A 15,591-nucleotide genomic window follows, 5' to 3' on the forward strand; every position below is an offset into this window, starting at 1 on the left:
TTTTTTTTTTTTGTTTTAAAAAAAAAAAAAAAAAAAAAGTAAAAAAAAAATTAAAAAAAAAAAATTATGCTGATGAGAGAAAAATTACACTAATGGAAAGACACCATATGAAACCACACACACACAAATCAATGTGTAAGTAAAAGAAAGAATAAATCCAAGTTCAGATTCCTGAATCCAGAATGTTGCTAGTTTGCATGAAGAAGGACAATATAAAGGAAAAGCAGATTGAAGCTAAAAGAAAATGCTATACATAATAGCAAAACAGTCTTATTTTATCCAATTTCAGTAATTGCATGAAGTATAACAGAATAAAGATATGACCATACATGGGTGTTAAAATTTTTGTTATAATAGGATGAAGACCTTTGTTAACTAGGCTGTAATTTGGAATGAAAATCAAATAAAGAATATAGAATAGAGATAGAGTTATCTTGCAAGATAACTCTGCTACAAAGAGTTGAAGAGACGTGTGGTTATGTAGCAACACTGTAAGGGTGTTTCCCATCTTTGTTTTTCTTGAGAGATAGAGAGGAGGAGGAGGAGGAGCTGGGCTTGCTATTTATTACGTACTCTCTCCATCCCATTTTGTGTCTGGTTCAGTTAATGAGGCTTGACTAAAGTTATTTTTAATTCAATTTTATATAATATTAAGTTTATTATTAGTGTAAAATTTATGTATTTAGAAACTACATTAAAAGTACTATTAAACATGAAAAATCAAATTTTAAAATAATTTTAAAATATTAAAGAAAATAAGTAAAAAAGAAAGAGTTGGTTTGACCAATAAATGACAGATAAAATGGGACAGATGGTGTAATAAATAATACCCAGCATTTAATTACAAACACAAATACACAATTTTGTTAAGCGCAAGAGATACTATATCTGAAAATTTTCATTCTAATTGTGCAAGAGCTTGAAGTCCCCTTTCAATCATCTGTCGGGTTAAATATACTTCTTTATCAAGTAAATACTGTATTCTCAAAAAACACTCAACTTCTAGTCATCATCTGTTATTATCTTTTAGAAGCTGGTGAGCACATCCCCCAACCCCCATTAATCCAGTGCAAAAAGATAGATTTCAGCTTACCTTCAATGAAGAATCATACAGTTCCTCCTCAATGTGTTTCTGAATGGCAATTTCCCAGGACATGGGACTAATAGCAGCATGATCAACATCCCTGGGCAGAAACGTTTCATACATGGGCAAGTCCGTAAATGATTGCCAACCAAGTGGGCCCTGCCATCACAGAAGATGTGCAATACTGAGGAACACAATTATAGTTGAGTGTATAACCAAGTTGCATTAATTGCAAAAATGATTTGATTACTTGTAGAAACTTTTTCCATATAAACAAGGGCATGCATACAGAGCATGAAACAAAGGAAGTTAAAGTTCAATGGTTAAATAGTAAGGCCATATATTGGTATTAGTAATACTATCTAAAGCGAACCATTTAGTGATCAGTGAAAGATATTTATTGATAAAAGCTCCACACTCTAGCAACAAACTTTACAGATGTGTATGCATGGAGCTTAGAAATTCCATGAACTGGTTAAACCAAAATAACAAAACTCTCAAACAAGTATACGTCCATCTCTGCACATGATTTACAATTCCCCTCAAGTATCTTCTGTTTTATTGTTCCAATTATTATCATTATTGTCATCATCATTATTATGAGTAAAATGTTATTCACAGTAAAAGACATGGTATGGTGCTTATAAAAAGGCTATACTATTATATCAAGCAACTATTTTCGAGTAAAATTGGTTGTATTCCTTAAAAAAATAGGTTACTATGGCACTTCAATATTCACAACCATGCACTTGAGAGATCTTCGTGGGTCGGAAATTGAATGATCATATGCTTCTTCTATATCTTGATTTCTTATAGTCATAATTTTTTGTTGAAACCCTAAGCCCATTTATCAATAGGACCATTAGGCTATAGGTTATTCATGTATATATAGTGGTAGTCTGTACAATTCTTGATATGAGAAATATATGAATTTCCTTTTCTCCTACATATTTAACATGGTATCAGAGCCTAAACCCTTAAAAAAAAAAACCCCTATTTTCTTTCCGCTGCTGCCACCGGAGACCCACCAGCCGCAAAGAGTCGCGACTGCTTTCATTCCCACGTTTGCCTAGTGGTTTTTCTCCCAAACCAACACCACAGGCCGTCTTGGAACCTCGTCGCGAGCTAGGAGCTGAAGTCCGGTCACCGTCCGCCACCGCCGTCGCCAGGGAGGTCCACTGTTTTCCGGCCAAATCTCCCTCTCCAGAACTCCATTCAAGGTGTGGTTACCACCGTTGGATTCGTCTTGGAAAAACGCACCTAGGAGTGTGTTCAGATTTCTGGTCAACAACGGTCAACGCCGGTCAACGGTTAGTCAACGCCGTCAAACATCTTTGAGGCAGTTTTCTTACCCCTTTTTGATTAGTATTATGGCTTCATCTCTCATGGGTACCTCCTCTTTGTTGTGTTTCTCTCAAACTAATACCCCAAGTACTTGGGTTCTTGACTCGGGTGCCTCAGATCATATTTCTAGTAATCTTTCTCTGATGACTAATGTCACAAAATCTAAGACTTTGCCTATGGTTACCTTAGCAAATGGGCATCAAACACCTGCTGCTGGTGTTGGTCAAGCTTCTCCTATGCCATCTTTCCCCTTACAGTCAGTGTTATATGTTCCCAATAGTCCTTTCAACCTTATTTCTGTGAGTAAAATTACTCGTACCTTGAACTGCTCCATAACCTTTTGTGCTGATTCAGTTGTTGTGCAGGATCGTAGTACGGGGAAAGTGATTGGTACCGAGATTGAGTCACAAGGCCTCTATTACCTTCGTGGTGGTGATCTTGCTGCATGTGCATCGACAGACTCTCATATGCTTCTCCATAGTCGTTTGGGCCATCCTAGTCTCTCCAAACTTCGACGGATGGTTCCAGGTCTGTCTTTAGAGTCATTAGATTGTGAGTCATGTCACCTTGGAAAACAATCACGTAAGTCCTTTCCTCGAAGTGTCAATAATCGGGCTGCGTCTCTCTTTGAATTAGTTCATACTAATGTCTGGGGTCCATGTCGTGTCAATTCTACTTTGGGATTTCGTTACTTTGTCACTTTTACTGGTGATTATTCTAGGTGTACTTGGGTTTTCCTTATGAAAGATCGTTCTGAGTTATTCCATATTTTTCAAAATTTGTGTGTTGAAATACAAACACAATTCGGTAAACCCATTCGTGTTTTGCGTAGTGACAATGCTAAGGAATATCTCTCTCATCCCTTTCAGTCCTATATGACCTCTCGAGGTATGTTACACCAACGGTCGTGTGTCTACACACCTCAACAAAATGGGGTGGCTGAACGTAAAAATCGACATTTGGTTGAAATTGCTCGCACTCTGTTAGTACACTCTAATGTTCCTCATCATTTTTTGGCTGATGCTATCCTTACTGCATGTTATTTGATCAATCACATGCCATCTTCAGTACTAAACAATGATACCCCATATTCTATTGTGTATCCTTCGGTTGATCTTTTCCCTCTTCCACCTCGGGTTTTTGGGTGTGTTTGTTTTGTTCATGACATGACTCCTGGGCGTTCAAAATTGGCCCCTAAAGCTGTCAAGTGTGTCTTTTTGGGTTATTCTAGGCTCCAAAAGGGTTATCAATGTTATTCTCCAAAACTTAACCGTCGTTTTGTGTCTGCGGATGTCACTTTTATTGAATCTACCCCTTTTTTCCAGCCTTCATCAGGTGACCCTGTCTCTATTTCTGAAGTTCTCCCTTTTCCTTATCTAGGTCCACTTAATCTTGTCCAGGATCCCAGTCCCCCAATTGCTCCTAAGCACCCTCTTCAGGTCTATCAACGCCGTCCTCGCCCTGCACCTACTGAGGCTCCTGTAGACTCACCTGTGCTATCCGATCCTCCCGATGCGGTTCTACCACTTCCACTGCAATCTGTCACTGACCCCACTGAGGCATCCACTGATCTCCGGAGAGGTACACGTTCTACTCGTAACCCCCATCCTATATACTTTCTTGAGTTATCATCGTGTGTTTTCCCCGTACTATGCCTTCCTTTCTCACCTGTCTTCTGTGCCTATACCTAAGTCTACTAGTGAGGCTCTCTCGAATCCAGGTTGGCGCCAAGCCATGTTGACAGAAATGGAGGCTCTTCAATCTAGTGGCACATGGGAGTTGGTCCCTCTTCCTGTGGGTAAGACTGTTGTTGGTTGTAGATGGATTTATACTGTGAAGGTGGGCCCTGATGGCAAAATTGATCGCCTTAAGGCGCGGCTGGTAGCTAAAGGCTACACTCAGATTTTTGGTTTGGATTATACTGACACTTTTTCTCCTGTAGCTAAAATTGCATTAGTTCGCTTGTTATCTCTGGCTGCCATAAACGAACTTACACCAGTTGGATATCAAGAATGCTTTTCTCCATGGCAATCTTAAGGAGGAGGTTTATATGGAGCAACCACCTGGGTTTGTTGCTCAGGGGGAGTCAGGTTTGGTATGTAAACTTCGTCGCTCTCTGTATGGTTTAAAGCAATCTCCACGGGCTTGGTTTGGGAGATTTAGCTCTGTGGTGTGTGAGTTTGGTATGGTCCGAAATGAAGTTGATCATTTTGTTTTCTATCACCATTCTAATGGGAAATGCATAAATCTTGTTGTGTATGTAGATGACATTGTTATTACAGGAAGTGATCAAGAGGGCATATCTAAACTGAAAGAGTATCTCTTCAGTCGGTTCCAAACTAAGGACTTGGACAAGCTAAAGTACTTCCTTGGGATTGAAGTAGCCCAGTCTAACAGTGGTATAGTTATTTCTCAAAGAAAGTATGCCTTGGATATCTTAGAAGAAACTAGTTTGTTGGATTGTAGACCTGTGGATAATCCAATGGATCCAAATGTTAAACTTCTACCAGGACAGGGGGAGCCATTGCCTGACCGAGAGAGATACAGAGATTAATTGGGAAATTGAATTATCTCACAATAACTCGACCAGATATCTCCTTTGCAGTCAGTGTACTAAGTCAGTTTCTTGAAAGTCCTTGTGATACTCATTGGGATGCTGCTGTTCGGGTTCTAAGGTACATCAAAAGAGCACCGGGGCAAGGTTTACTGTATGAAGATAGAGGACATGCTCAAGTTGTGGGATATTCTGATGCAGACTGGGCTAGTTGTCCTGTTGACAGATGCTCTACTTCAGGTTATTGTGTTCTCATTGGTGGTAATCTTATATCTTGGAAAAGTAAGAAGCAAGATGTTGTTGCTAGATCCAGTGTTGAAGCTGAATACCGTGCCATGGCTCTTGCCACGTGTGAGCTGATATGGCTAAAGCACTTACTTCAAGAGTTACAGTGTGGCCAAGTTGCTCAAATGACATTGATATGTGACAACCAAGCAGCTCTTCACATTGCCCCAAATACAGTCTTTCATGAGAGAACCAAACACATTGAGGTTGACTGCCACTTCATCAGGGAGAAAATTGCATCAGGGAGTATTAAGACTAGCTTTGTCAATTCTGCAGATCAGTTAGCTAATATTCTATCAAAGTCTCTTAGAGCTACTAGAGTTGGGTATATTTGTAACAAGCTTGGAGCATATGATCTATACTCTCCAGCTTGAGGGGGAGTGTTGAAACCCTAAGCCCATTTATCAATAGGCCCATTAGGCTATAGGCTATTCGTGTATATATAGTGGTAGTCTGTACAGTTCTTGATATGAGAAATATATGAATTTCCTTTTCTCCTACATATTTAACATTTTTCACTCTTCTAAACTGTAAAATGTTGGATTTGCCTCATGGCCCTCACCCCTTCCTTTTTCCTTCCCTTCTAACCAGAAATTTATATAACCGCAAATTTTATGTGCTAAACTCATTGCAAATGCCCTAGCTGACACACAGCAAGTAACCTGGATATAAAGCTGAATTAATCTTCGAACAGCCTTAGGGAACCAGCATGGAAGCATCTGTAGAATTGATGCATCACGTCCTGAAGAGAAGAAGACATCCTCACGCCAAGTCAAATAGTCTAATAAATCTGAACACGCAAAGACTGCACCAAATTTAAAATTTTAAAAAAATCAGGGAAACGTATGGCGTAGAAGTGCAATAGTACACTAAAGATAACTATAACAGTAGAAAATAGTAAGCTGCTGTGAACTCACATTTGAGCCTAGAGCCCTGAACATTGCAAGTTGGGTCTTGCCCAAAGCATGCTGCTACAAGTGCACGCCACAAAGTAGGGAAGCACTGGAGGGCTGGCCTCAGATTTTCTAATGTGCACTGAGCAGAGTTATGGTGCCTGCTAACACTTCCACTACTCAGACAATCTTGAATTGGTATTGGAGAATACATTAATGTAGCTAAAGCTGCCATTTCCCAGCCTCCTTCTGCAATGTCATCAACAGTATGTATAATGTCTTGTACTTCCATGACAGTTAGATTGTTACCAGGAGCTACACCACGTGATGCAACTGCACAGGCATTAGAGAATGATGCTTCAAACTCTTTTCCCTTAACTCTTTGTAGCAACAACCACCTCACCCATTGATTATCTCCCTAGAGACACATAAGGAAACAGTAAGTATAACAGCAAAGTTAAATAAAATGTAGTAAGAAAAAAACATCTAAACAGAATAGTCAAAAGTCTAGCATATCCGTGAATGCCATCTCAAGGTCTTAACAGGTGATGGAGGTAGAAATTTCCATGGGGAGGGATTGAGGGAAGAAGGTAGAATTTATGCAAGAAATATTCCATATAAAAAAAAAATTGTGCTGCTGATTTCACATGAGGAATTCCTCAAGCAAGAAAACCAATGAAATAAACGACAAAATTGATTGTCCTTTCTAATTTAAAACTGGAGTAGCCTTAACTGGATATATTCGGTACAGGTATTGCCAAAGGCTGCTGTATCCATAGAGAAGCCTACCATCTTTACTTTCAAACAACAAACCAAAAGCCATTTTCAATTTACATCCAACTACTATATATCTCTGTTTCTTCCTGTAGTTCAAATAAGATAGGGAAACCTAGTATGTTTAATTATTCATGCCCTTGACAAAGCATAAGTAAAGGAAAATCAAGCTCCGAAAGACATTCTATTATTAACAGCATACTAATAGTAGTTAGCACTTGGCAGTGTAGACAGCCTAAGGCACATGGGCTTATTAAAAAGAAGCAGAAGCTTAATTTGCCAATGACCAGGCAAAGGTTTGTTAAGAGATTTGGGTTCAGTATTATTTATCAAAAGCATAAAAGATCCTGTTTTCTATTAAGCCATCAAGTTGAAATACTTTTGTTTCTTCAATTGTTCCATCTTTTTTTCTTTTTAAAGTTTTTTTTTTCCTCTGTTCAATCACACATTGCCACATGAAAGATTCAAATTGCACCAATCTAATCCACATAATATTAGAAAGCATATGGGAAAAATGCATTTGGTAAACATTATTAGTGGTTTTTTAAATGCCCTCAAGAATATCATAAAAATATAAAGTAAGATAATACAAACATATGTATATGAAACAAGGGTTTAACAGATTTTTAGACTTTGAAGTGTTTACTATTCATGCAAAAAGTATACTCCGTATTTCACATAGATATCTGATTCATAAGTGAAGCACCAAAACAAACATTTTCCATTAATTCCATTTAGTTTCTTACCATGTGAAACAAACAATTCTTGGTGCAAATTATAGTCTAATGTCTATTCAATATTTGAAATTTGAAAAACTTCCATTAGCACATCTAGCGTAATTTTATAAGGAATAATATGAACTGGAACTGGTCAACTGACAATGCAATGGACAATATCAGACACTTTAGGATAAAGGGAATTGTCCACTGGGGTTTTTAGTTTGCGATAGAGTCCTGTGCAGAACTGCAGAGAAATCCAAAGAAGTGAAGCTTCACAATTCATGAACAAATGTGATTCAGATTTAGCAAGATGCTGATGCATTAAAAATCCAACAGTGTGATTTAAGTATCAAAAAAATGGTATCCTAGAACAAAAATAAATATAGGTTAGATGAGGATTTATAATAGGTAAAAGTTGGCTTACTGCTGCATTTTCTAACAAGGAAAGTGCTTCATCATCCATACCCAACTTGTGGTGATCAAGGTAAAGATCCAAGAAGTTCGGCAAGTTATGTTGAGCACAGTAGTAAACGATGAGTTTGTGTAAGGCTTGGATGGTATTTGACTGGCTTCTTGAATCATTTGTAGACAGCAATGAATCTGAAAACTTCTCAAAGGATCCCTCCTCTAGCACTGGAGAATCATGTGTGTCAATAATGAAACCTGAGCGAGCTAGTAAATTTACCATCTCTTCCACAGAACCCCAATAATCCTTAAGAAAAATATATTCCTTAGCAAGTTGCTGTTCCATAAGCACTCGCAACCACATAGAGCAAATGATGTGTGCAGGAAACCTTAAAATTTGGACATCTGGCACATTCAGACACACAGAATCCAGTTCTTCAAGGAAATATGCATAATTGCCAGAATCTGGGGCCTCTGGCTCATGAGGATATTCAACAACTGGTGCAGAACGTGAACTCTCTAAATTGACACCCAGGTTTCCATGGGACAATGCATAAGATGGAATAACCTCCAGAACTCTTGAAACTTGCAACCAGTCATTGTGGCGTATGTGGTACTCGAGTTGGGATTCCCACGATACATTAACCCCCAGAAGGAATTGTTGATCAAGTACTATCTGTGCAGCAACATAATTTGAAATTTGTTGATCAGAAATGCAGGTTTTTAAGAAGAGCCAAGAAGAGCATAAAATAGTAATTTATATTAGAAGTAAAAATTTTCCCAAGAGGCAAGTCTACTCCATGCCAAGAAGGACCAATGCACAAAGTCATTTCAAACTCTTCTGGTTAAAAAAACTGCTTAAGGTTCCACTGAAAATATTACTCAGGGCAACCAAAACAAAGGAAAACATACTACTAATAGATTTTAATTGAAATGCACAAGAGACAAGAAAGTTTTGCCAGTAAGAACCAAAAAGAAACTTGATAAAATAATTAGTGAAATTATCAAATGTAAATCTTTATACCTCAAAATTTAACCCCATAGAATTTTTCCAATTTCAGAAACCACCACGCACATGGGATGAGAAACATATGTTAAAAGAAATTGAGAAAAAATGAAGAGAAGCAGAAGGGCAGTAAGCAATATGTAGAACTGGCAACATTTGCTACACGAACACATTGCATTCTTCAAATAGCAGAAAAGCACAATAATCTATCTTCCATGACGCTAGGGTTCATGGACTTCCAGAGAATGACTTACACAATCAACAATTCTCTGATCCCAGGCACCAGACCATACTGCAGCAGCTGTCCAATAACTTGTGTGAGTACTATCATCATCAGTTTCACAATGACTTGTGTATTCAGCGATATTTGTCCATGGACCCAACACAACTCCATCAAGCTCACCACATACAATGACAAGATCTTTAGCCAGCGGATGCAATATTTGCAAGTTAATTTCTTCTGGCACATTTCCATTGAATTCCCCATTTATCTTTTGCTGTCGGCTACAAAACGTACCTAAGAAACTCCTGCAAGGATACACCCTCTTGTAGCAAAAAAGTCAATAGTCAGCTCAATAGGAATATATTACTGGCTTATTAAAGAGTTTGGACGTATAAAATAAAATAGTGCACCTCAATAAGTGCAATCATCTCTAAAGTCTTCCACTCATGTGGTCCAAGATATCCATATCTTTTCATAAGGTCAACAATTTGTAGCCGAAGAGATCTCCTAACAGTGCCAAAAGCCAACTGTTTAAGGCTGGTTTCAATGTCTTCCCCAAGCTTTTGCAGTGTTGCAACTGCAATTCCAGTTTCACCCTGATCATTAAAAAAATATCAAACTCTAAGTACAAACAGAAAGAGATTAATGTTCCATGCACAACTATTAAGAACCTACCTTCAAGAATAAATCATAAGCTATTGCTTTTCCAACTTCACGAACTTCACTAAAAGTGTCATGACTTTCCTGCTCTGGTAAGTCTTGTAAACGATGAAGATGCAACTTAAGAACTGCCAAAGGAAGACGGCCAGAAAGTAAAGCATCTTTTACAATTGTTTTTAAATCCAAATTGTCCGATTCCCATCGAGCAATCATGTCTTTTGGATTCTCTAAAGCTAAATGTGTTTTGGAGTCCAAGCTATCCACAGGCATCAAAGCTAGATTTTCATCATTAGTTGACTCCAATTCAACTGCAGGCACTGCAGATTCTCTTTGGTTAGAGCCATCAAACGGTAAGACATCTCTAGAAAGATCAAGAATCTTTGAGTCTTCCAATGAAAACTCCATATCACTTAATAAGCCATCACGATCCGCCTACAACAAAAGATTATAAGGTTCTTTTTTTCAAAAGCCAAGGATTACTTTCAAGCAGCAGTTGCAGGACCAAACACAAAAGCTTACCAATCCTTGGCCTGGCCTTTTGAATTTAGAATTTAGCTGCCACTGCAAACTCCGAATTATTTCCAGGAAATGAGCCATCTTCTGAATTTTTCTTGAATTTTCCATCTTTTCAGAGTTCATATCTATCTGCTCCAGCGTGTGGAGAGTGGCTAGGGCATTTTGATCATTCCATGACTTCGGATTATCTCTTTTATGCAATGATAAACCATATGTGCGTATCATCTTGGTTGCAAAACCAGTGGCTAAAGCAAGCAGCCTGTACATTTATTTATCCATTTATTATTGCGTTTAAATTACATATAAATGATCTCTAAGCTTATCCACAATGAAGTATGAAAGTGACAACCAAAACTTTCAGTATGACATGGTTTAACTGTGATCCAACTTATAGACATAAAACTTAATTAGTTCATCATTAAGGAATAAGGACATAAACTTAAAATTAGCACAAAATGCCAATATTAGATTTTGCCTATAAGAGAAGAGCATAGCATCTGTAAGGAAATTAGGAAATACATGACAAACCAAAATTTACCCAATATCATCTAAAAACACAAAACATGCCAAACTTTAAACATAAAGCAAGCATGCCAAAATTTCGCATGCAACCTGACACAACTGTAAACTTAAGAAATTAAAAGTGACAAACATATTACATATGTTTCAGTATGGTATGGCTAAATTCCTATCCAACTTATAAAGCTAGAGTTATTAGTTCATCACAGTAAATTATCAAAAAATTAGGAGCAAATAACAAAACTAAATTTTATCAAAAAGAAAAGAACACAGCATCTACAGTTAATACAGAACAAATCCAATTTTACCCAACATTATCTAAAAAATGAAGCAAATGTGCTGAAGTTTAAATAGAGAACTCTACCCAATTTGCATACAACCCGACACGACTATAAGAGAAGAAGGGGCAATCATGAGTAAACTACTAAATGAATGGAAGTAAACATCAACTTATGCAGCAAATTATAAAATCTGGAAGACCGGTATTTTGCCTGAAAAGGCATAGAATATATTGTATTTTGCCTCAATAGCATCTGTTAACTACAATACAACATCTATAAAAAGATTTTGACCAGTAAACATCAACTTAAGCAGCAAATTATTAAATTTGGTGGATCTCTGAGGCATTGGTAGATCTCTGGGGCTTTTGTGAAGGACCTAACAAGATGGACAATACCCGATGGTTTTAATGTAGCATTAAAACCATCAATACCTCTCAAAAGAATAAACAGGCTTCAAGAAGAAACCCATGTTGAGAACTTTAGAAGTTTAGATCCCAAAACATTAGTCTAAATGGCAACGATAAGAAAGACAATACTCTGCAATGAAAAGGAAATACTAGGATATTACGAAGTCTTGTTTGCTACTGATTGTCTGTCTATAGAAAGCTAGTAGAAAAGTACATAAGCCTTTGAAATAAGTTAGTAATGACCCTTGTACATATATTGTGTTCAAATGATCTTAGTGCAATATGACCCTACCTCATATAGTTTCAGGCACAATGCCCACTAATTAATGTGTTGTGCGATTGGCGATAGATAATCAATTCTAATTGAAACTATTCACCCAGAACATACAATAATTATTGACCTAATTGTCAGTTGAAAGGGGAACAATGAGTCTAATTAGCCCATAAATAATAATAATAATAATAATAATAATAACAAATTAATAAATAAAAACCTGCATACCTTGATGCAGCAGAAACCTCACTGTCATTGCCAACTTTGTGGAACATCAGATAAACAGAAGCAAAGAGCAATCTCATGATGCCCTCTTCAGCTAAATTGGCACCCGCAAGCATCTCCAGAGAACTGTTGTAATCATGAATCATAATGATATCAGAATGTTCTGGCAAAACTTTATCAATGTATAACCTCAACCTGAAGCAATTTATTAAATTTCTATAGCCATAAGCCCTAAAAGAATTCAAATTTATAACTGATAACCTTGCAGTGCCTTTCACCTAAAACCTTCTTTAGATGTTAAAACAATAAAGCAAACTTCACAAAATTCTAGAACATGACTACAAAAAGAAACACTACAAAGTCCAACTCTATCTACCTCCTCTTGAATGATAACAAATGGCAGTACTTAGGCATATATCACACCATATGATAACCAAGAAGTAGGAAATTAATTAAACTAATGACAAGCATATACAATTGGAACACAAACGAAATTATATAGATCTTCAGCTTGACAGTAATAATATGGTAGCAGACTACATGAAAACCTGGATCTCTTAGGAGAGACAATATTTCAAAGTTGATTTGAAATATTCTCAAAAGTAACCACATTTACTTAAGAATCAACTAAAAATGTACAACACCACTCTAAAACAAGCAAGTTTTCAATGAGTTATTTTCACATTTCAAGTCTTGGGAACATCTGTTCTGTCAATGTAAAGGTTTCTTTTTTTTGACATGTACATGTGGTGGGCTGGTGGTGTCATACTATTTTATCAGCACTCCAACTATTGTCCCTTATTCTTCTCTCAAAATCTGTGGAGAGACAGAATCACTTCTCAAACTACACAACTGTTCTGAAAATTCTTAAATGCATAAGAGAAAAAAGCATCCAAGTATTAGTCCTCTTCTTGTTTTCTGAAGAAATGAGATTTTAAACTGAAAAGACCATTCAATGCTCTTATTTGTCAAGTTCTTCCAGTAAATAAAAGAAATTTTTTTAAAAAAATATTGAATCTTACTTCTCAATCTCCTCAAATTTGAGGTAATCCAAAGCAAGTTGCAAGCACCGAATCCGGGGAAGACTCAAATCCCATCCTAAAAAGAAATTATAAGATACGTCATAGACAAAAATATTTCCAATAACATCAAAACATGTATGAGATTATCCATCAAAATGTTGTCATAAGCAAAAATGACATAATAAAAATGATAATTATGTGGGTTCATATACCATGTAAATAAACTTCCATGGAGTGAAAACAAAAGATGGTTTTAGGATACCCCCAACTCCCCAAGTGTAGAACGAAGCTCTAAACATAATTGAGTTTTGCAGTTTTTTATAGGTACTTCGAGAGTTTTGCTGTTTTAGGGTGTGTTTGGAAACCCGGAAAATGATTTCTGGAAATCATTTTCCGGGTTTCCCATGTTTGGTAACCCTTGGAAAACCCAGTCAACGGAAAACTATTTCCGTTGACTAGGGAAAATGAGGCCAAAATGGCGTCATTTTCCGCCACTAGAAAATCATACAATGCCTGGTCCACAGGCTATGGTTTCCGCCGGAAACCAGAGCAGTTCTCTGGTTTCCCGGCGGAAACCAGGGGGGAGGGGTTTTTTTTTTTTTTTTTAAATTTTGTTACTTTTTTGTTTGAAAGATAAATTTTGTGATTTAAAATATTATTTTTATTTTATTATCATAATTTTAATATTTTAAATAGAATAAAAAAATATATAATTATACAATTCTACCCATTTTCCATAAAACGAACCAAACACCCAAAGACAGTTTTCCAGAATACATCCAAACACGGAAAATGAATTGATTTTCCGGAAAATGACTCATTTTCCAGAAAACATTTTCCAGAAGTCATTTTCCTGCTTTCCAAACACACCCTTAGTCAAGAGTCTAGTGCCTGTTTTACAAGAGTTCCTAAGCTCTAAACATAATTGCCTTTATGCAATTAATTCTTTTTGAACCAGCTTGATGGTTTTGTGGGTAAAATTCTTTTAACTGTAAAAAATAATAATAATAATAAAATAAAATAAAAATATAAGACAGAACAGACAGACAGAGAAATGCAGTTGCACAAATTGCTAAATAATGCTTTCTTTTCACAAAATTCTTTTCTTTTTGTTTTTAGACAAAAGTACAAAACATTTTTTTTTGTGAAAGGAGTGAGAATTTTTTGGTTTAGTAAGAACACATGGACCTTGACAGCAAAATTAAGTGTCACCAAGTCATTGGTTCAAATTGTCAGAGTTAGCTTTTGTTATTTTTAACAAATCCTAAAAAAATAAAAAGAAAATCAATATCAGTTATCATGAAGATTTGTATAATCAATCAATCAATCAATCATCTCATCAGTATTTGGAATAGTTCCCATGAAGAATTTCTGTAGATAGCGAAACACGATTTTGGAAGCTGTGATTACATTTAGCATCTATAAGCAAGTAAGACTCTAAGCTTTTATAGAGTATCTTTCTTTCTTCCAATTCACCACCATGCAATCCTTCAACAGAAAAGAAGAGACCTTTAGCAGTTGAAGTATCAACTATAGACTTGAGGTGCACTACAGATTAGATGCTTAATGTCCACATACTGTTCTAGTCTCTTCAAGGGATGGCAATAGATCAGGTTTCATTAAATCCACACCTGACTCACCCAGTCACCCTTCTAAACCCATCACCTACTAGCAATGAGATTCATGAAAAAACAACACCTGAACACAAGTGGTAGGTACCCCACTCAACTCCCATATACCTACCTTTTTACCATAATCACTCAATTTTAGAATATGGTAAAACATCAAAGCTCAGTATCTAATCATTCAAGTATAATTAAACATTTAAACTCAATTATTTATCTACCAGAAAAACTAAATTATCTTTAAACCATTTTGAGAAATCATTTAAATATCCATCAACTAGGACCTAAGCATCACAACTGCAAAAATTAAAAAATCAATACATAAAAGTAACAAACTTTTCAATTCACTGACAAGGTCTCCAATTTAAATATAGTATATGAATATTTTTAATCCAAAACACCCCTATTCACTTGCATAAAACATATGTAACATGTTTTATGTTTAAAATATTTTATAATTTACATTGTCACTGAGACAGAAAAGTGCATAAATAGTTTCTCTGGAAACCTCACTATTAAAAGACACATAAAAAGTTCTACAAATCTTTTTTGCATTTTTTGTATCCCAAAAATATCCCTAACCAAAAAAGTGTAAAACATTCTCAATACTAACTAAACACTGGAAAAAAATTTCCCCAACACTACTATTTCCCCACTGTTTTTAAGCAAAGTGAATGAAGCATAAAATTACCTTAACACTTGCAGAGTAAAAATGAATTTTATAATATTCAAATAAATGGGAAAACCTAGGTCTTAAAAGCATGGGCATATATAT

At 36.2% G+C, this 15,591-nt stretch overlaps 1 protein-coding gene across 2 annotated transcripts in view; it reads right to left on the reverse strand.

Annotated features, from left to right (window-relative positions):
* LOC116012576 overlaps nt 1-15,591 on the reverse strand; it is a 31,943-nt gene that overhangs the window by 10,364 nt on the left and 5,988 nt on the right. For both annotated transcript variants that reach the window (XM_031252149.1, XM_031252148.1), the window contains exons 4-13: nt 13,192-13,267; nt 12,173-12,295; nt 10,467-10,722; nt 9,963-10,379; nt 9,698-9,883; nt 9,319-9,609; nt 8,078-8,734; nt 6,185-6,578; nt 5,930-6,072; nt 1,094-1,243 (exon numbers count right to left, since the gene is read on the reverse strand). In XM_031252149.1, the coding sequence (XP_031108009.1) occupies nt 1,094-1,243; nt 5,930-6,072; nt 6,185-6,578; nt 8,078-8,734; nt 9,319-9,609; nt 9,698-9,883; nt 9,963-10,379; nt 10,467-10,722; nt 12,173-12,295; nt 13,192-13,267 (2,693 nt within the window). The remainder of the gene's footprint in view (nt 1-1,093; nt 1,244-5,929; nt 6,073-6,184; nt 6,579-8,077; nt 8,735-9,318; nt 9,610-9,697; nt 9,884-9,962; nt 10,380-10,466; nt 10,723-12,172; nt 12,296-13,191; nt 13,268-15,591) is intronic.

The sequence above is a fragment of the Ipomoea triloba genome, chromosome 3 (assembly GCF_003576645.1).
Source record: "Ipomoea triloba cultivar NCNSP0323 chromosome 3, ASM357664v1".
In the NCBI taxonomy this organism is placed as follows: Eukaryota; Viridiplantae; Streptophyta; class Magnoliopsida; order Solanales; family Convolvulaceae; genus Ipomoea; species Ipomoea triloba.